The sequence below is a fragment of the Dipodomys spectabilis genome, unplaced genomic scaffold (assembly GCF_019054845.1).
Source record: "Dipodomys spectabilis isolate Male_0828 unplaced genomic scaffold, ASM1905484v1 ptg000006l, whole genome shotgun sequence".
Lineage (NCBI taxonomy): Eukaryota > Metazoa > Chordata > Mammalia > Rodentia > Heteromyidae > Dipodomys > Dipodomys spectabilis.
In genome coordinates, this window is record NW_024870683.1 from 5,860,852 (window position 1) to 5,883,159 (window position 22,308).

Below are 22,308 nucleotides of genomic sequence, written 5' to 3' on the forward strand. Positions count from 1 at the left end.
TATTAATCACTATCTCCCTTCCACCCCAGCCAGGTTCTTTAAATATAAGATATTAAGAAAAACATCTTGTGGCTAGGATTTAACAGTGGTAGAAGGCATGCTCATCATATGCAAGGCCTTGCTTTTGATCCCTAGCACTAAAAAGAGAAAGACAGACATGGAGGGAATTAGCAGGAGACAATTCAGACCCAGAACTACTGTGTATTCCCCCCCTCTGACAATGTATAGGATGTACCAGTATGTGTTTTACTTTGGCTTTTCAGGTCAGATACTCAGAATAATTAAGTATCTCTTGCTCTCTCTCTTCTCTTTTTTTTCTGTGCCAGGACTAGAACTCAGGACTGTGAGTTCTCATTTAGCTTTTTTGCTCTTCACTAGTGCTCTACCACCTCAGCCATACTTTACCTTCAGTCATTCATTTTGGCTTTTACAGATATAACACTAATGTTGGGACCAATGACCTAAGTATCTACATTTTAACTCTTCCTCAGTCTTAACTTTCTAAATATCATTTTCTTTTTTCTGATTTTACTTTTGGTTCCATTTTATGATATCTTTAAATCAAATGTTAGTTCCTCTTCAAATTTTTCTCCAAGTCCCTGGGGCTGATCAGTCTGTGCTTCACAAACCTGTAGGGTGAGCACCTATCTATTTACCCTTTCCTTTATTTCTTTGAGGTTAGAGCTCGTGGTCTACCCCATTCTACATTTTGGAGGTTTCTGGTAGAACAAGATCAGCATACACAGCAAACACCTGCTCAACTTAAGACAGTTACAGAGATAACATAGATAAGTTACAGAAATACAGAACAGGATGCCATCTTGACTTTGATGACTTAGAATATAAGATTTTGTCCTAATTATGCATCCGCAATCAAAGTAGGAGTGAAACTGCTTATCTGGACTCTAATGATGCCTTTTGTTTCCAGGTACAGCACCTGATTCATCAGCTATAGGCACCTCCACCCCAATTTTAAGGTAGATTTTTTTTGGGGGGACTAAAACCTGTAATTCAAGAATTTGAGGGCTGGGAAGGTGGCTCAGTGGTAAAGCGCTTGCCTTGCATGCCTGAGGCCCTGGGTTCGATTCCTCAGCACCACATAAGCAAAAAGAAAAGAATACTATAAGAATTTGTGGCAATGGATGATTTAAACTTTTAATAACTGCGTTCCCTCATCAACTCTCCACCTTACCACACAAAACAGGCTCTTTGCCAAATGCCCTTCACTCTTGGAGAAAAAAGTCCAAACCTCAAAGTGTAATGTGGGTTCTGAGATCACCAAAAAGTCTCAGGTGATCATTCAGTCCAAGATGCTGTCACCAAAGGTACCAAGGCCTAAATCTAAGGACACAATGTCAGCTAGATCCCATCATAATGAAGAATGGGGATCCATCTCAAACCTAAGAATTCTTGAAGACCAGAGCTATAGGAGACAGACACCAGGTTGCCTCATGTGAACAAAACTGAAGGCCAAACAGGCTGGCAGAATTCCTCAAGAATAATCTCAGATTTACAAATTCTTTTATTTATTTTTATTTTACTAACCCCTTAAGGGTTCTGATGTTCTGAATGCATTTAATAGCCTCTTCTATCCCCTGCTGTACTTATAGGGAATCCTTCTCAATCTAGAGATCCAGGGAACCAACTAAGCAAGGCAGCATAAAAATGAATCTTATTTTATACCACTGTTCTAAAATTAAAATTTCCTTTCTTTTTAGCTGTATTTGTGTGTGTGTGTGTTGTTGTTGTTGTCATTTGGTAACGGAGATCAAATCCAGTATGTTGCATTTGCTAGGTAAGGGCTTTGTCACTGTCCCAAATTTTTCTTGGTTTTGGTTCTAAAATTCAACATGGTAGCAGGTGCAAGGACAAAGTGAAAGGAAACCTCCAAATGACTCCAGAACCAGAGGTTGTTGGTTCACTTCTGACCTGGGGTGACCAAAGGAGGTTTACACCATCAGTGAAGCCACTGAGTATGCTAGGCCCTGGAATGAAAAAAGAATGCCTAGGGGTCATGAACTTTTAAAGTCCCATTTACAAGCTCTCTAGTGTTTAGTCTCTAAGGGAAAATGCCCTAGGAGGAATTTCTACTTTGTTTGGTCTTGACCCAAAGGTAGAGGCTTCTCACTCCCCTAGCTAGAATCTGTATTAACTGTACCTGCCCACAACTATTCATTCCCCTGAGAAAGTCTCCTAGAAACTCCCCCATTGCCCCTGGAAGACCCACCTCTCTCCCCCTACAACAAGATCCAGAATGGAGAGTTTGAACTTGTCAGGGTAAATGTTTTAGGACTTTCAACTCCAAGCTGTGAAGCTCGTCTTGTCTGGCCATACTCCCAGGCTGGAGTTACTACTGGCCCAGGGCCTGCCACTTGTAAAATCAAAAGCCACACATACCTCAAACCCCTCCAACGGACCACCTCTCAATGCCAAATAAGGACACTAGGAAGCTTTGTTCTGCACCTCCTTGACTCATTTATTAGAAGAAATGAAGACATCTACATAATCTGTAGAAACCAAGTACAATTTCCAAGGAAAGCTTCACAGGAGGAAGAAATTACAGACCAAAGTTCAAATCACTGTTTTATCTCTGAAAAGTCAAAGGTAAGTTTTGGAACCTCTTTGACTTTGTCAGTGATAATATTACATTTTAACACCCAACAGCCCCACAACATGTATTTGCTGAACAAATACATGAGTAACACTTGCAGGCAGGCCTTAACTCCAAGAGGCAGATAAGTCATTCTTTTTTTTTTTTCCTTTGGTCGGTTGTGGGGCCTGAACTCTGGGACTGGGTACTGTCCCTCAGCTCTTTAGCTCAAGGCTAGTACTCTACCACTTGAGCCACAGCACCACTTCTGACTTTTTCTGCTTACGTGGTGCTGAGGAATCGAACCCAGGGCTTCATGCATGCAAGGTAAGCACTCTACCATTGAGCCACCTTCCCAGCCCCAAGTCATTCTTAATGGAGAGACTTCAACACAATCTACAGTGTCATATAGTTGCTGAAGAGTTAGTAATTTCATTATACCATAATACCTAAAATGTGAAGGAACAAAAGTTATTCACATAGTTACAGCAAAATAACAGTATGCTTGAAAGATTACACAAAACAGTAATCTATATTGTTATAAAACATAGCATTGACAAATAATCTATTTAGACAAGGTACATGCAATATTTAAGATAAGCAAAGGATTAATATCCAGGATGTATAAGGAATTCCCATGTATCACCAAGAGAGATGACATCTGAATGTATAACACATGACATATTGGGACAACTGACAAAATATTCAAAAGACCTGTAGATAACAGAAATGCTTTAGGTTGATTTCCTCGCTGCTAATTATACTATGGTTATATAGTAAGATTCTGAATGTTTACAGGTAAAAAAATATTTATTATAAAATACCAATATTTGAGGAATCAAGAGCATACTGAGAAATTCTTTGAACTAGTCAAACCATTTTTTTTTTTTTGTTCATGGGGCTTGAACTCTGGGCCTGAGCACTGTCCCTCAACTCTTCAGCACAAGGCTAGCACTATACCACTTGAGTCACAGAACCACTTCCAGTTTTCTGGTGGTTTATTGGAGACAAGAGTTTCACGGTCTCTCCTGCCTGGGCTGGCTTAGAACCCCAATCCTCGGATCTCAGCCTCCTGAGTAGGATTATAGGCGTGAACCACAGGCGCCTGGCAACATTTTTAAAAATATATTTCATGTTATGTCAAACTTTTGTTTTGCTATTTTACCTTTTATTTTTTAGTAATTTTTATTGAGATTAAGTGATTATTGTAAAATTTGTTCACAAATTTCACAGTATTGTGGGATAGTGATACTTAAAGTTATACATTTTCACCTTCACAAGGCAAACTGTCATTTTAATAGGCTATAAAGTTTGTGAATTCTATGAGCTTTGACAATACAACTACTTCTTCCAAATCAGGTGATATGCACATTTCTCTCCTTTTGCTTAGTGAAGCTGTTACTGTTCCCTCTTTCCCTCTCATTAATCTTTTTTAAAAACTGAAAAACTAAAAAAAAAAAAAAAAGGCTAGGTAGGTGCCAGTGGCTCATTCATACCTGTAATCCCAGCTACTTAGAAGGCTGAAACCTGGAGGACTGCAGTTCAAAGCCAAGGCAGACAGAACAGTTTAGGAGACTAACTCCAATTAACCAGCAAAACACCAGACTGAAAGTGTGGCTCCAGTAGGCGTATCAGCTTTGAGCAGAGCATAGGATTCCTGAGTTGAAGTCCTAGTGCTGCCACTACCCCACCCCCGACACACACCTTTCTTTTAAAAGGGACAGTGTTTGGTTCAACTGTTGAGTTCTTGCCTAGTACTGTACTAGGCTCTGGCTGGGGGGGAGAGAGGGGGAAGAGAGAGATCATAATAATAATAGTCATGTCTAGGGGTGGGGGGAGAAGAATGTGACTATAAAGGGGATTTTGGGGTGTGATAAAACTGTTTTACATACTGACTGTAGTAGCGTTTACACAAATACAAACATGTTAAAATTTAATCTTACTTCATGTCAATAAAAATAGGCATTTTAAACACATATACATGTCTTCAACTTGGCAAAAGGAAAAACAAATGTATATTGTAAATACCATAATGGTTGCCTATGATTGGGTTGGGAAATGGAAGTGGAAGTAAGTATTAAAATACTATAAATAAAAGAGAATCCATGAGTAGACAAATTATAAGGGGCCATGAAATAAAGTTTGATGGCTGGATGAAAGAGGAAAATAAAGAACACATTTTTTTTAAAGACAGGAAATGATGGAAGTTGGAGCTGGATATATCCCTTAAGGCATGTGTAGAGGAGGAGGGAGCCTGGCCCCTAGTCAGACCAAGGTCACCAAAGCAAGTCTGCTATATGATGAGGATGGATTTGTCAGCCAAGCCGGCCTGACAATATCTGACAGTAGAAAATTTATTTCTCTACTCTGGGTTTTGACTCATCTACTTCCTGATTACATTTGAGTTTTCTATGTAGGACTGCCTGCAGCCATAGAATTCTAAGACACTTGACAACAGTTCTAATCTTCCCAGTAAAGCAGCAACTTAGTATCCCAGAATATAAGTAAGTCTCCTAGGGAGTTGCATTTCTGAGTCAGCTAGTCCTGTGATCAGTTCTGGAGCTCTGAGGCAATTTCTGGATCCTCAATGCTAATTATAAGTACATCCTTCTCTCCTCATCTAGAACCAGACCTCAGGCTGTAGAAAGCCTAATGCCCCTATGGGCCATCTGGGCAACTCGCCAGCCCTGCACTTCTGGCAATATCTCTTTGATTTCAGAACCACTTTAAGTGTAGCCAGCTCCAATTTCCTCCTTTAAGGAGTAGGGATAATTATGCCTTCTCTTCAAGTGGTAAGTGAAATAACACACCCATACTTATCACAGTGTTTGGCACTAATAGATGTTCAATAAATGTTCTTTTACCTTCTCCCCAGACTCCCCAGAATTTCAAAGATTACAAACGTACCACCATTCTGGCAATGTAAGTAGCTAAATATTCACATAATTTCAACTCTGATCCACTAGCATACATGGCAAATTTGGAAGAAGAGTCTAGTACCTTAAAGGGACAAAGAATAGGATAAAAAGTATGCTACATAAAGATTGAATTTTTCAGCTCATCTTTTATTTGTTGCCAGGGACAAGAACTAAAATGCTGAAGAACCAACTTAGAGAAAAACAGAAAAAAATGATAATCTTGGTATGGGGAAGACCTTCCAAGGTGTGCAAATAGCCTGAAACCATAAAGGAAAAGACAAACTTAAACATAAAGATTCAAAACTTCTTCATCAGCAAGGATACCAGAGATGGGTCTCTTAACTCTAACAACTTCTACACATACTCACCAAGAAAGGTTAGGCCCAGATAGCCCCAATGGCAAATTCTACAAGTTATTTAAAGAATTAATGCAAATCTACCACAAACTCTCCCAAAATACACAAGAGAACACTTCCTCATCTCTTGAGTATTACTCTGATAACAATGCCAAATAAATAAAGATACCATACATAAAGAAGACTATAGTCTAATCTCTTATGATTAAAAAAAATTGAAATATTAGCAAAGTTGATCCTGGAACAAATAAAAAGCACAGCCAAATAGTATTTTATCTCAGGCATGCAAGACTAATTTAATATTTGAAATATCCATTTATAAAACATTGTATCAACAGACTAAACAACAAAAGCACACAATCATTCTCAACAGATGAGAGGAAGCACTGGACAAAACCCATCAACTCTTAATAAAAATGTTCAACAAACTAGGAATAGTTTGCTAAATAGGTCAAACAGATTTGATAAAGGGTATCTAAGAAAATAGCACTGCTTCCTTTAGTCTTAAAAATGAACACAAGGGGCTGGGAAGGTAGCTCAGTGGTACAGCACTTGCCTTGCATGCATGAGGCCTGGGTTCGATTCCTCAGCACCACATAAACAGAAAAAAAAAAGCCAGAAGTGACTCTGTGGCTCAAGTGGTAGAGCTCTAGCCTTGAGCTGAAGAGCTGAGGGACAGCGCCCAGGCCCAGAGTTCAGGCCCCACGACCAGATCAAAAAAAAAAAAAAAATGAACACAAGGCTGTCTTCTCTGACCATACCTGTTCAATATTGTGTTAAGATTGTAGCCAGGCAATTGGTCAAGAAAAGAAGCTGTAATTGCCCATGTAATAGTAACCCCTCTGTATAGTATTTTCACAATATAAAAAAAAAGAAAAGAAGCTGCTGTGATAGTTAATGAACATATGCCTATGAAGAACTTTTCCCTTGCCTCATTCATAGCAAGTGTTGAACAAGTATGATCTATGTGGGTTTGGATGAGGTGGTTGCTGAAGCCTAGGACTCTACACTTACAGTGGCTCCTATAGGAATACATAGATAGCTACATAAATGTTCTCAGGCAGGAAAACGCTCCCAGGAGTACTCAAGCCAACCTTTCATCTCATTTCATGGTAAACTGGGGCGCAGAGAATAATTCAGAAGGCTCAAGTATAAGAGAACTGCACTTTAGAACTGGTTATCTTGGATTCCAATAGTAGCCCCTCGGTGGCCTGTACCTTAGGTTTCTACTGACAATATTAGGCACACATCCCTACATCCACTCTCTAATATTTTAACTTAAGATTTTCAAAATTAATATATATTAGCTGTACAAGAGAGGTCACATTGTGACTTTTCCATACATGTATATAATGTACCCCCATCAAACACACTTCTCTATCATTCTCCCTTATCCCTCTCCTGCTCTTATTAAAACAATTTCAGATGCCAGTGGCTCACACCTGTAATCCAAGGATCCAGGTTCAAGACCAGTCCAGGCAGGAAAGTCCATGAGACTCTTATCTCCAATTAACCACCAGAAAATCAGAAGTGGACTGTGGCTCAAGTGTAGAACTCTAGCCTTGAGCAAAAGAGCTGAGGGACAGCTCTCAGGTCCTGAGTTCAAGCCTCAGGATCAGCACAAATTTTTTTTCCAATAGGTTCTATGTTCTATTTTTATACATACATATAAAATACTTTCACTATACTCACCCTCATTCACCCTTTCCCCCTTCCACTAATACTACTTCTAATAGAACCTGTTTTACTTTCTTGAAATTCATTTTTAGTGCCCCCCAATCCCTATTATTCAACAGCTTTCAGTAAGAATCCTTATGTCATCTTCAGAGAAACAATGTATTTCTACATTATTTACTCTCCTTCATTCCAATATTTATTTTTAGTGACATTATCTTCTCACTCTACAAATATCTAATGTTCCCTTCTAGCTCCTCTTGATATCCACACGACACACAACTATTTGTGTTCTGAACACTGACAACTGTGTCCCCTGGGAAAGGAAAGACTGTATAGCATCTACAAAGTTTTGCCACATCTGACACACAGCAACACTCAGTTCCAACTTCCCAGTGTTGTGGAAACAAGATAAAGCCCTTCTGTGGTGAAGGAGTCTGCCCATATAGCCACACCAGACAACCGTATCCCTAAGCTCTAGTTACAGCCTCACATCTCTTCCCAGTTGACTCTAGCCAAGACAGGTGAACAAACTGCTCTTGTAAGTGATTTTACTGTATAGCCTAGGGGACAGAATATATGCTCTTTGTGCCTACAGAAATGGCACTGATCAAAAGATAAGAGCACTGATAATATGACTCTTCTCATAAGTATTCTTTGACTTTATTTTACACAGGAAAAAAATCTTGTTCTGTGTCCCTAGTAACAATATATTGAATAGCAACTCTAACATTCTATGGGCCCAAAGTGCTCTGTTGAGTGACATGTGAATTGTCACATATGAAGTGACTATAAAATGAAGGGAGTGGTTGTCACAAGTTGAGTGTGGATACATATGCTGGATCTATAGACTTTTCATTGAAATCATTAGTCCTAAAGTCACTCTATTATTCATGCAATTCAGCAGGGCTCAGAGTTCTATCCCCAGCACTTGCAAAAAAAAAAAGGTGGCTACAGAGTCATTACCAGGCTCCCACATTTGCAAACGTAGGGCAACGGGATCAACTTACTCTTATCCAATATAATTTAAAAGTCTTTTTCACTTGGGCTTTGTTTTTCTAGATTCCATAAAGCAGACCTGACATGTGAGAGTTCATCCACATATGTTAAGTGATCGGACACCTAGGATATGCTACCAAAACCTAACACAGTTCCTACAATGGCGGCATGCAGCTGTTTTCAGTGACCAACTCACAAGGATTTGATCAACACCATTTTTAAGTCAGGATTTTATAGTCAGTGTTGGATCCAATTCTGTGTTTGGCTTTACACACATAAAGGAAGAAGGGAATAAAGTCCTTACCAGTATATAAATAAACTCTTGCAAGGAACTATGGTGTGTTGAGAATCATACTCTTTTCATGTACAGAAATGGATACAGAATACCTCTGCTGGAACTGTCCAGAGGCAATCACAGGAAAAAACTTAGGAAACTTCCTCCCTCTCCTTTTCCTTCTTCCTCTCTTATAGAGGGGGGAGGGGAGAGGAAGAGGAAGAGAGAGAGAGGCTGGAAATGTCCATGTGTAGCTCCATATACATTCACCTCTCACTAGGAATCCATATTTTTCTTAAGCCAGCAATTTTCAATTTAGAGATGTAAATGATTCCAAACCTCCTGGAGAGCAATATGGCAGACAGTTTGAATAAACCAGTGTTGTCAAGATGACCATGTCTGGCCTACAACTTCCTTTGCAAGATTTAATCCCAAGGAAGCAATTCAACTGAAGTAAATAGCCATACTCTGTAAAAAGGTTCAGCAAGATTATCTATAGCAGAGAAACCTGGAATAAAGAATACTAAGAGACTATAAGCATATTAGACAAACCAAGCGTAATGTTCAGGCCTTTAATCTCAGCACTCATGAGGCTGAGGCAGACACATCACAAGTTCAAGGTCAGCCTGGGCTATATAAGGGACACTGTCTTAAACAAAAAAAAACAGCCGGGTGCCGGTGGCTCATGCCTGTAATACTAGCTACTCAGGGGACTGAGATCTGAGAATCACAGTTCAAGGCCAGCCAAGGCAGGAAAGTCTGTGAGACTCATCTCCAATTAAGTGGCACTGTGGCTCAACTGGCAGAGCACTTGCCTTTAGCTGAGGAGCTCAGGAACAGCACCTAGGCCCAGAGTTCAAGCCCCAAGACTGACAAAAAGCAAAAATAAAACAAACAAAAAACCTAAGTGCCAGTGTCTCACACCTGTAATCCTAACTACTCAGGAAGCTGAAATCTGAGGACCACATTCAAAACCAGCCAGGGCAGGAAAATCCATGAGACTCTTATCTCTAATAAAATACTCAGAAAAAGCTGGAAGTGGTGCTGTGGATCAAAGTGGTAGAGCACTAGTCTTAAGCAAAAAAGTACAAGGACAGGGCCTAGGCCTTGAGTTCAAGCCCCAGGACCAGCACACAAAAGAAAATCTCTACATGTATCACTATTAGGACTAACACAATATTCTTTTTTCTTTTCTTTTTTTCTTCCTTCCTTCATCTTCCTTCCCTCCCTCCCCACCCCCCTCCTCCCATCTCCTCCTCCGCTGCTGCTTCCTCCTCCTCTTCTTTCCTTCCTTCCTTCCTTTCTTTCTTTCTTCTTCCTCCTCCTCCTCCCCTCCCCTTCTCACCCCAGTACTGAGGCTTGAACTCAGAGCCTGGGCACTGTTCCTGAGCTTCTTTTGCTGAAGGTTAGCACTCTACCATTTGAGCCACAGTGCAACTTTGGACTTTTTCTGTTTATGTGGTACTGAGGAATCAAACCCAGGGCTCTGTGCATGCTAGGCAAACACTGTACCTCTAAGTCACATTCCCTACCCTGTAACAATGTATTTTCATCTAAAGAAAAAGAAATACTATAAAGCAAAAGCCCAAATCATCACAAGTAAGAACTACAACAGTCCTCTCACATTCAATTTCACTTCAATAGTTTCAGTTATCCACTGTCAACTGAGGTTTGAAAATACTAAATGGAAAATTCCATAAATAAACAATTCACAATTTTAAATAAATTTTATTACAGTATATTTCATACTGCTCTATTTTTACTATTAGCTGTTCTTTTACTGTGCTGTATGTATAAGAAAAATAACCTTAATATATATATGAGGTTTCAGGCATCCTTAGAATATCTTCAAATGAGTCCCCCCATAAATGGGGGGACTGCTATCAATAATAAATAAAATATTCAGAGCTTGTATGTGTTGGGCACTGTTTTAAGCCCTTTCATGGTTATAGTTAACTACCTACACCTCACATCTTTGAGGTAAACAGTATCATCAGACCCATTTTACAAGTGAGAAAATTAAGGCACAGATAAGATGATAGCTAGCTAGTATGATATCAGCCTTAGCCTTACTTGTACCATTTTCCCCAATAATGGAATGTGAGTTCTGGTCCGTGTACTTGCTCAGGGGGCACTCTACAACTTGAGCCATGCCCCAGCCCTTCCCTGTGTTATTTTTAAGGGCCAACCACTTGCTAAAAGTTTTATGCCTGTTTACACAGAGATTAAAAAAAAACAAAACAAGGGGCTGGGAAGGTGGCTCAGTGGTACAGCGCTTGCCTTGCATGCATGAGGCCCTGGGTTCGATTCCTCAGCGCCACATAAGCAGAAAAAAAAGCTGGAAGTGGCACTGTGGCTCAAGTGGTAGAGCACTTGCTTTAAGCTAAAGAGTTGAGGGACAGTGCCCAGGCCCAGAGTTCAGGCCGCACGACTGGACCCCCCCCAAAACAAAACAAAACAAAAGAAAAAGAAAAACCTCTCAGTTGAAGCCTCATTACGAGTGTTCTGAAACAGGCAGTGAGTAGTGAGCTTCTGAAGGAATTTCAGAGACTTTTTATGTTACAGATATGACTAATATTTACACACACACACACACACACACACACACACACACACACACACAAACTAAAATCCAGCAGAAAGAAAAGCAAAGATGCAAAAGACTAACAAAAGCCCATTCATATTTCAGAAAGGCAACATGAATCAAAGGTGTCTAGACTTGTCTTAAAATGATGTAATATACTGAGTAGTACAAAGACCAGAACTCAGAAGCCAATGCATTTGAGGCTTGACCCTCCAAGGCCATGAAACCCTTCTATGAAGCTCTTTCCCCATTCACCTGCCTCTCTGATCCTTTATCCTTTCACTGTCCAGAACAGTCCCACCTACAGCATCTTTCTCTTTTATCACCTTCTGCTCACTCCATCTTCCTCTCTTTCCTCTCACACCCTGTTGGTAACAGTATGGACAGCTGTGACTTTAGTTATATGACAGCCACAAGAGGAAATCACAGGCTCCTTTCAGCATAGAGCCTCCCTCAGTACCCCTCCCAATAAGTGCAATTGTTCAAACATGCTCAGACTGGAATGCTCAAAGCAGTGTTTGGAAGGGAGGCTTCTCATTTTGACTCCAGCCCTATCCCAGATCACTTATTTGACTCCATGCATCTCCTCAGTGCCTTTGGAATACCCAGGCTTCCTCTTACTGATCAAGAATGTGTCTACTGCTAAGGGGCTCCCTGAAAACAGCAGCCAGCCCCCTAAGTTTCCTATAGTGTAGTTACAGATAAAAATTTGCTGAGTGAACAAACAATTGAGACCCTCTTCATCTCTTCCTTGGAGCCCCCCATAACTGAGATGAAGACTTCATTCTACCCACTCTCAGCTAGGCAGAGCCCCTACTCAACCTGCCTGAAGTGCTTATCTGAATTTGCTAAGAACAAGTCCCCAGGTTCCTTTAACACAAATACGAGCTTCTCCTAGTCACCCTTAACTCAGAGCTCTTTCCTGTCTGCCCACCTCCCTACCGCCCCCCCCCCCCCTCCGAGTTGGTGATATCCTGCCACACTAACAGCAGTTCTGCGGTTTCAGGATGTCAAAGGTAAATGGACATAATAAAACAGGAAGAAAACTTTACTTTTCCCAGTCCTTGGGCTTTAATTAAGAGCCTAGGTGCTGTCCCTGAGCTTCTTTTGCTCAAGGACAGCACTCTTAACACTTAAGCCATTCCATTTATGGCTTTTTTGGTAGTTTATTGAAGATAAGAGTCTTACAGACTTTCCTACTGAGTTTGGCATCCAACCACGATCCTCAGATCTCAGCCTCTTGACTAGGCATGAATCACCAGCACCTAGCCAGGAAGAAATTTTCAAAGAAAATGTTAAAGGCATTTTTAAACGGTACCCTGTCATAGGGCCAAGCAATTACTGAAGCTCCTGCCTGGGCCCCTCCTATGACAAGACTCATATGGTAGGGGCAGGAAGGAGGCTGACATCACACTGTAGGGGTTATCTGGTCAGATGAGTATTTCAGGCAGCTGAGCAGAGGCTCTGCCCAGCCAAGAATTAGTAGAATTGAGGCTTCATATAAAAGTCAGGTGGGGTTCTGATGAGAAGGAATCCTACCCCTTCCCTTAGTGTAACCTCATCCTTGCCCAGCAGATTCAACATACAACTGTTCATCAAGACAATTTTGCTCTATAGAGAGCATTCAAAATGGAGTAACTTCAAATTATACTCTTTGGAAACAGCCAGGTACAGGAGCCTGAGGCTTTATTGATCTAGCCCACCAGGTAAGTCCCAACTGAGAGCCAGGCTCAGCTGGTCTCCAAAGCAGAAGCCTTAAAACAATTCCCGGAAACTTAAACGATTCTTATTCCACAGCCCCTCCCCAGAACTCAGGAACAAGTGGAAGTGGAAATGCTTTGCTGTCTGTTTTCAATCTGATTTGCTAGCTTGTTCCGACCTCTCTGGTGTGTCACATCTAAGTGATGTCAACAGAGCCTACTGGCTACTCAATCCTGGAACCACAGCAGGCCACGTAAGCCTACCCAGGGACTAGACAGCTAAGGAAACAAATTGAGAAGTTACTGAGAAAGCATTCCCTCCACCCCCATTGATTGTATTCACAGCAGACTGCTCAGCCAGATCCTAAGATCTGCCCCGTTCAGCTAAGGCCCTCTGCCCCTACACTAGGCACTTCCTGGACCTACTTCCTTTTTACATCAGAATTTTAGACAATCACTCAGCTTTAAACATACTCATCTGCCTGCAATAAGCAAACTTGTCATTTCGTATGGGCCTATCTCTTTGCAAGATGGCACAAAAACCTAGTGCTTCTCAAAACAACATTCACCCCATTTTCTATTTGAGAAACTCTTCTACCAAAGCAATCCAAAATGCACTATTTTTGCACAGGTCTCACCAGAAGAAGGAGCAAAAATCATATGAATGTGTGTTCAATAACAGTTCAATGATAAGGTTGTATTATGTTCAATTTTGACAGAGATAATACTGTCTTTGTGACTGTGTATGTGTGTGTGTATAATCACGGTCTGGGTACTGTTATGTGCTTTTTTACTCAGGCTAGTATTCTACCACTTGAGTTATAACTCCACTATCAGCTTTTTAAAAAAGAAAAGAAAAATGTTTCAGGCTTTTCTGCAAAAGGTGGCTTCAAACCGTCATCCCCACATCTCAAACTCCCAAGTAGCTAAAGGATAGCCAGTACCCAGTCCCTGAATTCAAGCTCTAGTACCCACATTACATAAACAAAAGAATCAAGGGAAAAAGCTATCAACATGAGTTTTTATCTGTGCACCTATAAGGATATCAGTCATGCCAGGCATAATAAAGACATGTCTGTGATCTCAGCTCTCAGGCGGCTGAAGCAGGATGACCAAGAGTACAAACCATCCTCCTAATTATCTATGTGAGTGACCATATCTCAAAAACAAACAACAACAAAAAAACCCCAGTATCAGTCATGTTTTTTAACATATACTAAAAAATTTTTTTTTAAAAGACTATCAGAATATATGACATTTCTCTTAGATGACAGGAATAGAGGAGTTTGGACTTGTTTGTTTTATAAATCTCTTTGAACTTGCCAATTATTTTCCCTGATCCTGTACTATTTTTTTTTTTTTTCAGAGCTAGGGATCAAACCCAGGGTCTTTCTTACCTACACTCTAATCAAGTTCTTTATCGTTGAGTTACACTTTTATTCTGTGCATGCCTTTTTATAAAACCAGGCAAAAGCAAAGATCCACCACTGCCTTAACCTTGATATCTCTGTGAAATCATTCTCTTCTCCCTAGGCTCTGTGAGGGGCTTTGGAGGGGGGAATGGAGAGCACTAGAGAAGTTAGCTACACTCATACCAAGAGCAGACATTAAAAATCATTGCCAAAGAATTCAGCCACAGCCAGTTAAATAGCCCCTGGCCTCCATTTGTGTTAAAATGGGCGGGCTGAGGCCAAGCTGAACCGTGGAACCTGAAATACTGAGTGTGACTCACCCCTTCCTCTTCCAAGGACAAATCCCTTTAGGCCACGTTTCACCCAGAACTAGTTCCCACCCAAATCCTGTCCCCCAACCCCAGGTCACACAGCCTCCAAACAGGAGGTCTTTGACTTTCAGAACAGGATCGGGAGAGTTCTCCTCAAGCCAGTGACAGCCTCGGCAGAGACCCAGATAACCACAGAGGCCCACAACAGATTACAGAACAGCCACAGTCAGCTCCCAGGAGCCATCACCAAGTTTAGGGACAAGAGAAGCTGACTCTGTGGAAGTCAGAGTCCAGTCCCGGGCCTTGTTCACTCCTCCAGAAGTCAGAGTCTGGTTGGCTGACTGTTACAGTGACCTCACAGCTCCATGACCACACTAGGCTGTGCCTGAACCAAATGTAAAACCATAGCAGACACCTGACCCTCAAAACATTTAAGCCAAAAGGGTGGCACATTTGTCCTGAAACTGGCTTGCCATTCTACTGGATAAGAAAAACTAGAACTTCCAGATGGATGTGGATTGGAGCAAAATTCTCTTGGCAAGAACAGGCAGGAAACACAGTAGCAACAAGGTACAGGAGGTACTGAGTAAGCAGAGAATAGAGTTTGACCAGAGAATAACTGCACCCTCTTTCATACCCACAGCCCGGCTAAGCCTAAGAGGATAAGCCTGCTGACCTGCTTCCAAAGTCTGAATAGTCCCTAGGATAAAATCTGTGGAAGGGCTTGAACTGCCTTGGCAATACCTGCCCCCCATCATTCTCAACCCATAAATTAACCTACTCCCAGCCTGGAAATCTTTATCCTGCCACTGCCCAAAGACCATAATACTCAGGCATGTGGCTGTTAATGTCTCATAATCATCATTCTAAAGCAACAAGTTAAGATTATCCAGCAGAGCTAATAGATAGCTTCAGAAATAAAGGAAAAATTTTATGCAATCAAATCAAACCAGACTGAAAAGCTTCCCATATCAACCCTAGGTTTCTGAAAGAAAAGAAAAAGGGAATATGAAGGACAGGAAAAAAGACATGGACACACACACACACACACACACACACACACACACACACACACACACACACACAATTTCAGTTTCCCTAAATGACATTAGTGCTGTTTAATTATCTCTCCCTGCTTAAATTATGACTTGGTACAGGGGAGATATTTTGCTTTCTTTATAGTTCTAATACTCATCATAATACAAATTGCTGTAATTGAATTGTTTCCAGATTTAGCCATCAAGAACACCTATATAAGATCTTTTAGATAGATTCGACAGACATACCATGCAAAAATCTCAGATTCTAGGCTGTATCAGGCCACACCTAAGGCTCTGCACAAGGTGTCTACTGGGTAGTAACCTTTGGGAAACATAATAGCGTTACCTCCTGGAATATAATGGTTCCAAGAAGGTGCAGTTTGAGTCCAATCCAACATTTAGTTCTTGTTCCATATGTCCCAATGAGCTATTTGGTTCACCAGAAGTTATACTACTACAAAGGAAGAGGCTCGTGTCTCAAACTCTTGGATAAACATCTTTTCCCCCTGTGCTAGGGATTGAACTCAGGGCCTTGTACATAGTAGTCAAGGGATCAGGGATCTTACCACAGAGCTACAACCCCAGGATAAATATGCAGGTAAATTACAAGCAGAAGTTACTTCTACTGATAGTATACTATACAGGAAAAGGGACCAAGTTTCATTATGAAAATAAGCCAGATAGTCAAGGCTTTCTGAATCTCAGATTGTTATAAAAGGAGTATATCTGTGTGTATGTCAGTAAATTATTTCCCTCAGAACAAAAACAACAAGACAAAGCTAGTTTAAAGAGATCCAGTTACTTGGGGGCTGGGAAGGTGGCTCAGTGGTTGAGTGTTTGCCTTGCATGCATAAGGCCCTAGGTTAGATTCCTCAGCACCACATAAGCAGAAAAGGCCAGAAGTGGCACTGTGGCTCAAATGGTAGAGCACTAACCTTGAGCTGAAGAGCTGAGGGACAGTGCCCAGGCCCAGAGGTCAGGCCCCACAACCAATTAAAAAAAATAAAAAAGTTACTTAGTGCTAGGAGCTGGTGGCTCATGCCTATAATCCTAACTACTCAGGAGGCTGATCTGAGGATCTTGGTTTGAAGACAGCCTGAGAAGGAAAGTATGTGAAACTCATCTCCATTTAATCACCAATGAGCTGGAAGTAGAGCTGTGGCTGGAGTGGTAGAGCACTAGCTTTGAGGGGGGAAAAAAAGTTCAGGGACAGAGCCCAGGCCCTGAGTTAGGAGAAAGAGGAGGAGGAGGAGGAGAAGGTCAAGAAGGACGAGAAGGAGGAGAAGGAGGAGAAGGAGGAGAAGGAGGAGGAGGAGGAGGAAGAGGAGGAGGAGGAGGAGGACCAATTACCTAAGCAAAAGCTTTAAGATTATATATAGGTGAGTATCTGTACCTCTGAACCTCTTCTCATCCCCAAATAAGCCTCACAGCACACTCTGTCCTGGGCAGCCAGCTTGTGTCCTCATGTGCACATGTGTGCATATGGGAGAAGGGGGCAATATGCTGGAGAGAAATGCCTCAGAGCCAAGAGCCCACAAATTATGGTAGATGCTCAGCTACATTCCCATATAAGCCAGGAATACTGGCTTATTGAACAAATGTCCCAGGGCCCTGGCAACCTGTAGCTGCAGTTTGCTGGTATCCACCTCTAGATCAGTTTCCCTTTAAAATAAATGAAGAGGAATCTCCTCAGAGCACAGCTGGGCAAGAGGGGACTCTCAGATTGAAGTAGTCTAGAACTCATGCCCCACTCCCTTGAGGAAACTATACTAACTAACTGGATCTGGTCCTAGTTGAGTTCCCCAGAACATCCTTACCTCCCCCAACCTACTCCACCCCAGCCCTCTCTGGACTGCCTGTGCCATAGCCAGTCAAGTTATGTTGGACTGTGCCAAATGAACAGAGATAAACATTCCCAGAAAAGAAACACAAGGCTGCTGCTCCTCCCCTCTCAGGCAAACATCCAGGTGACCAGAAAAGGGAGTCTTATTGCCAGAGGAGATCCTACATGAGCCCCAGAGGGCCTGATACAGGGCAAGGGGAAAAGGCCTGAACTCCCGGGGAGAATTCTTGGGAAGTTATAGGACTCATCAGGGAAGGCTCTCTCCTAGTTTCCCCACGGCAGCCAACATTTTTGGGGAATGGGGCTCACACTAGCTAATGGAAGAGAGCAGAGAAGACTACCATGACTCCCAACACTACAATCTGCCCTCAAGTCACACAGATAGTACACACAAGGTACACACAAACAAAGGATTATAACCCAAGCCTATCAAAGTCTTTTCCAATGTTCTGACAGCCCAGCAACAGAACAGTGACCTATTAGCAGTCCTCTCTGGTGCTTATCACCAGCTATCAGCTGACATGGATCAAAACATCTCTCTCTGATCCCTAGACACAACAAAGCAGAGTCAAATTGGCAAAAGGAACTGTAAGTAGTGAAAAGGCCACAACTCTAAACCCCACGGACGCTTTCTCCTTCCAACCTCAAAACCACCGGGCAAGGGCTCTGGCTGACACCTGCCCAGTTGAACTGCTAGACTCAGCCCCCGCTACTTACACACTTCCAAGTAGACTTGCAGGTTTCTCAAGCATCCTCCCCTCTCCTGCAACCAGGAACTTCCACTCCAGGAGCTGTGCCCAACCATTCAAACCAAAGGACTCTATTGCAAAATCATGGAAAGACCTCTACCCTCATTTCTGGGGGTGGGATCTCAGCAACCACCTAAATGTCACAGTCCCATGAAAGTCATGGGACTACAGTTCACAGAGAAAATGTCTGGGGTCTGCGATCTCTCTCGCCTCTCTCCAAAATGTTGGCTTCCAGGAAGTCCTTTTGAGCAGTCAATCTCAGAATCTACTTAGCAACACCGCTAACTGGTGACAAGTTAACAGGGACAGCATTTTACAAAACAAAACAGCTCAGATGACCATTGTGTCTTTTCCTATTTTTGCAAAAAGACCCTATGGCTCAAACACCAATCTGGATGAATGTTAGTGTACTTTAATTGGCTAATTGATTTTTCTTCCATTCTGCATAATGCCCAGGCAACAATCAAAAACAAAAACAAAACCCTGGTCTCTCTGTGGCCTATAGACTTGAACTCTTCCTTCTCCGTTGTTCAAAGCCATTTCCATGGCACTCTGAGAAAATGAAACTTCAAGGTCGCAAACAAATTGTATTACTATCATATCAGATTGTGTACCTGGTACCTACCGTGAGCCTTGTATCTAAAGTACACAATCTCATTTAATCCTAAAAGTAATTCTATCAGGTAAGCTTCAACAAGCCCATTAACACATGGAAGAAACTCTATGTAATATTAGTGAAACCAGACATTCATCTATAGGACAGAAATTCAACTTCCTTGTTGTATAGGATAACTCTGCTTCCCAGACTAACCACCCTGTCCTAAGGAATTCAACTTTCTGCTTGATGAAAAGTCCTCCTCATAGCAACAGTTCACATTTGACCAATTCCAAGAAGTTCCTTCCAAACTTGATATGAAAATATTGAAGTAATTATTGAAGAAATTGAGCAAGAGCATGCAGGAAGGCCTGTTCTGCCAGGGCTCTCCGGGAACGTGACAGTGCTACTGGCAGGATGCCTGCCAGCCAGCCAGGGCCCCTTACTCAGAACAACATTCTTTAAAACCTGCCCTTAGAAATGAGCAGCCACCTGTTTGGTAACACTGGGAGCAACCTGTGGCTACTTTGGGCATGGATTACAGGTCAAGAAGAGATCCAGACTGGGGCTCAGCCTTGACCAGACACGAATGCAAATCCACTCACTGAAGCCCCTTAGGTAGGCTGAAACCTGCAGGGGTTCATTCAGAGCATATATGGACAAGTAGTGTCAAAGAGAGAAAAAAAAAAAATCAATCAATCCCTTGATAACTAGTTACATTTTAGTTCTCCAACCTCCAGAGTGCACAAGCCCTCTGTCCCTGAGAGGATCTTCCAGCTCGCTCTGTTTTGGGGAACTTTCAGGAGTAGGAAGTTGGGGCTGGGGAGGGAGGGGGGAGGGGACATGAGGGCCTCAGGTCAGGGATCTACCCAGAGGCAGAAATGCACACGAAGGCGGAAAAAACTTAACTGAGAGTTTACCCTCACTAATTAAATCCTCATTTACATGATTCCATTTTCTCTCCCAAAACAACTCTCTCCCCCCTCCTCCAAACATCTTATCATTTGTTATCTCTGCGTATCCAACACAAACTTTCGAGAAGCTAAGTCACTTTGCCCAAAGGCTCAGGGAAAGGGGGGGGAAGTTAACCCATTCTTAGCAGAGCGACTCTATGAGAAGACCCCGAAAGGTGAACGCTCTTCCTCAAGGTCCCCAAAGTCGAGCGGGTTACTCGGAGTTCCTGAAGGTTCCAACTCAGGGTTTGCCTGGCCAGGCTGTTCTCACCCACACTGAGCCGACTCCCAAACTCGCCGAGCCTCGGCCTGCTGGCTTCCCCAACGGCCCCTCTCTGCTCGACCCGGCCCGGATCCTCAGACTAGGGATCCGGGGGAAACTGGCAGTCGTAGAAGAGAAGGCGTGGGGGAAAGTCCGGCGGACCCCGGCCGGGAAATCCGGGGGGAGTCCCCGACCCAAGTTCTTACTGAGCAGCGGAGACTCCTCGGGGCAAGCGGGCAGCGACCGCGCAGCGGCGGGGGACCCCGAAGTCAAGTTGCTGGCGGGGCTGGAGTCGCGGCTCGACCGAGGCTCTGAGGAGACGCCTAGAGGCGGCGGCGGCCGGGGCCCCCGGGAGCGGGGCTCCCCGGAGGGCTGCGCGCCGACGGGGGCGCCGTTCGAGCCGCCCTGCGGCGACGTGGAGACCCCGACCAGCTGGGGCAGGCGGCTCAGGTCGCGGCCGGCCAGGTAGTAGACGAGGGTGACGCCGAGGTGCAGCGCGCAGACGGCCACGAGCAGGCGGCAGGCCCGCTGCAGCGTCGCGCCGGGCATCGCCGCGCTGCCGCCCAGGAGCGGCTCCCGAAACCTCATCTTCCCGCCGCGGCTTTAAGAGGGGGGGTGGGCTACGGGCAGAGAGGACCGCCCGCCCGGCCGGCCGCCCGCCCGCCGGACGCTAAGCGACCACGGCGACCGGGGGAGGGGCGAAGGGAAGGGGGGAGGGGGGGGAGGGAGGGAGCGAGCGCCGAGCCGGCCGAAAGCCGACACTCCCGGCTTAGGCTCCGCAGCCACCAGAAGGGCGCCGGAGGCGTGGGCGCGGGCGGGGCGGGGCCGCCGGCGGGGGCGGAGCCTCATTGGGCGCGGGGCCGCCGGCGGGCGGGGCCTCCTGGGGCGGGACCGCACCGACAGCACCTCCTCCGCGGAGGCTGGGCTGCGGGGGCCGCCGCCAGGGGCGGGGCCTTTTCGGGACGAGAGGGTGAGAGGAGGGCGGGGCCTCCTTGGTGCGGAGCCGTCGGTGGGCGAGGCCTAATGGGGCGGGACCGCATGGACGGCGCCTCCTTGAGAGGATGCGCTGCGGGGACCGGAACCGCTTGCTCGGAGGGGGCGCGGCGCGGCGCGGCGTGGGACTGTCCGGGGTGGAACCTCGAGGGTCTCACGCCCAGCCGCACCCCGCCTAACTCTTCTTCCTGAGCGTGCACGGTGAGGAGCCGCTGCCTCCTGCTCCAACAAGCCGCCCTCGGCCGGCCCCAGCACTTCCTGGGGTACAGGCCTGGCACGAGGGCGGTGAACCGAGAAGTTTGACTTTGGAAGGGGTTGGGGCGCCTCGCACGCCGGTGAGCTTCCAGTAGGCCTGGCGGGTGAGCTGCCCAGTGGAGAGCCAGTTGTCCCGGAAACTGGCGTCGATGCCCGGCGAGAACTGGGGCGGTGGCCGAGGACTTGTCCGGGATGTTTGAAACTCCGCTGTCTCACCCTGGCCCGGGCGGGCGGGGCGGGCGGTGGGGGCGGTGCGTGGAGGCCTGCGCGCAAACCCGGCCTGCAGGGATCCCCGGCGGCGAGGAAAGTGGATGCGCGGTAGCTTCTCTCGCCCCGCTGTGGAGTACGCCTGGCTAGGGAGTCAAAGGCCAGTCAGTGCAGCTCGGTTTTCAGTGCAGAGGACGCCTGTAGCGCAGGGCACGGGGTGAAGATACAGGCTCTGAGTCGGGACGCCTGCTTGTTTTCTGTTAGCACTACCCGGCATCACAATGCCATGAAGTAGTAAACCCCATCCGCAGGTAAAAGAGTTCAAGAAGCCTGGTGAAGTGGCACATTCCTGTAATCCCATACTTTGGAGGTGGAAGCAGAGGAATCCAGAGTTCCAAGCCAGCCTGAGGCTACAGGATGAGACCCTGGTTCAAAAAAAGAACGGAAACAGCTTTTCACAGTTGTATAGTTAACTGGGCAGTTCTGCTTCACATGGTATCAGCTGTGAAGCATTGGTACAGTTGGTAGTTCCAAAATGGCCTCATGTGGCTGGTCATTGTTTCTGGCTGAAGGCTGGGAGCTTAGAGCTCAGA

The 22,308-nt window shown here is 44.5% G+C and overlaps 1 protein-coding gene across 1 annotated transcript in view; it reads right to left on the reverse strand.

Annotated features, from left to right (window-relative positions):
• B4galt1 (beta-1,4-galactosyltransferase 1) overlaps positions 1-20,953 on the reverse strand; it is a 57,189-nt gene extending 36,236 nt beyond the window's left edge. Inside the window, exon 1 of the mRNA XM_042695656.1 lies at positions 20,467-20,953. Coding sequence (XP_042551590.1) covers positions 20,467-20,848 — 382 coding nt within the window. The 5' untranslated portion in view covers positions 20,849-20,953. The remainder of the gene's footprint in view (positions 1-20,466) is intronic.
• Positions 20,954-22,308: the final 1,355 nt, after the last annotated feature.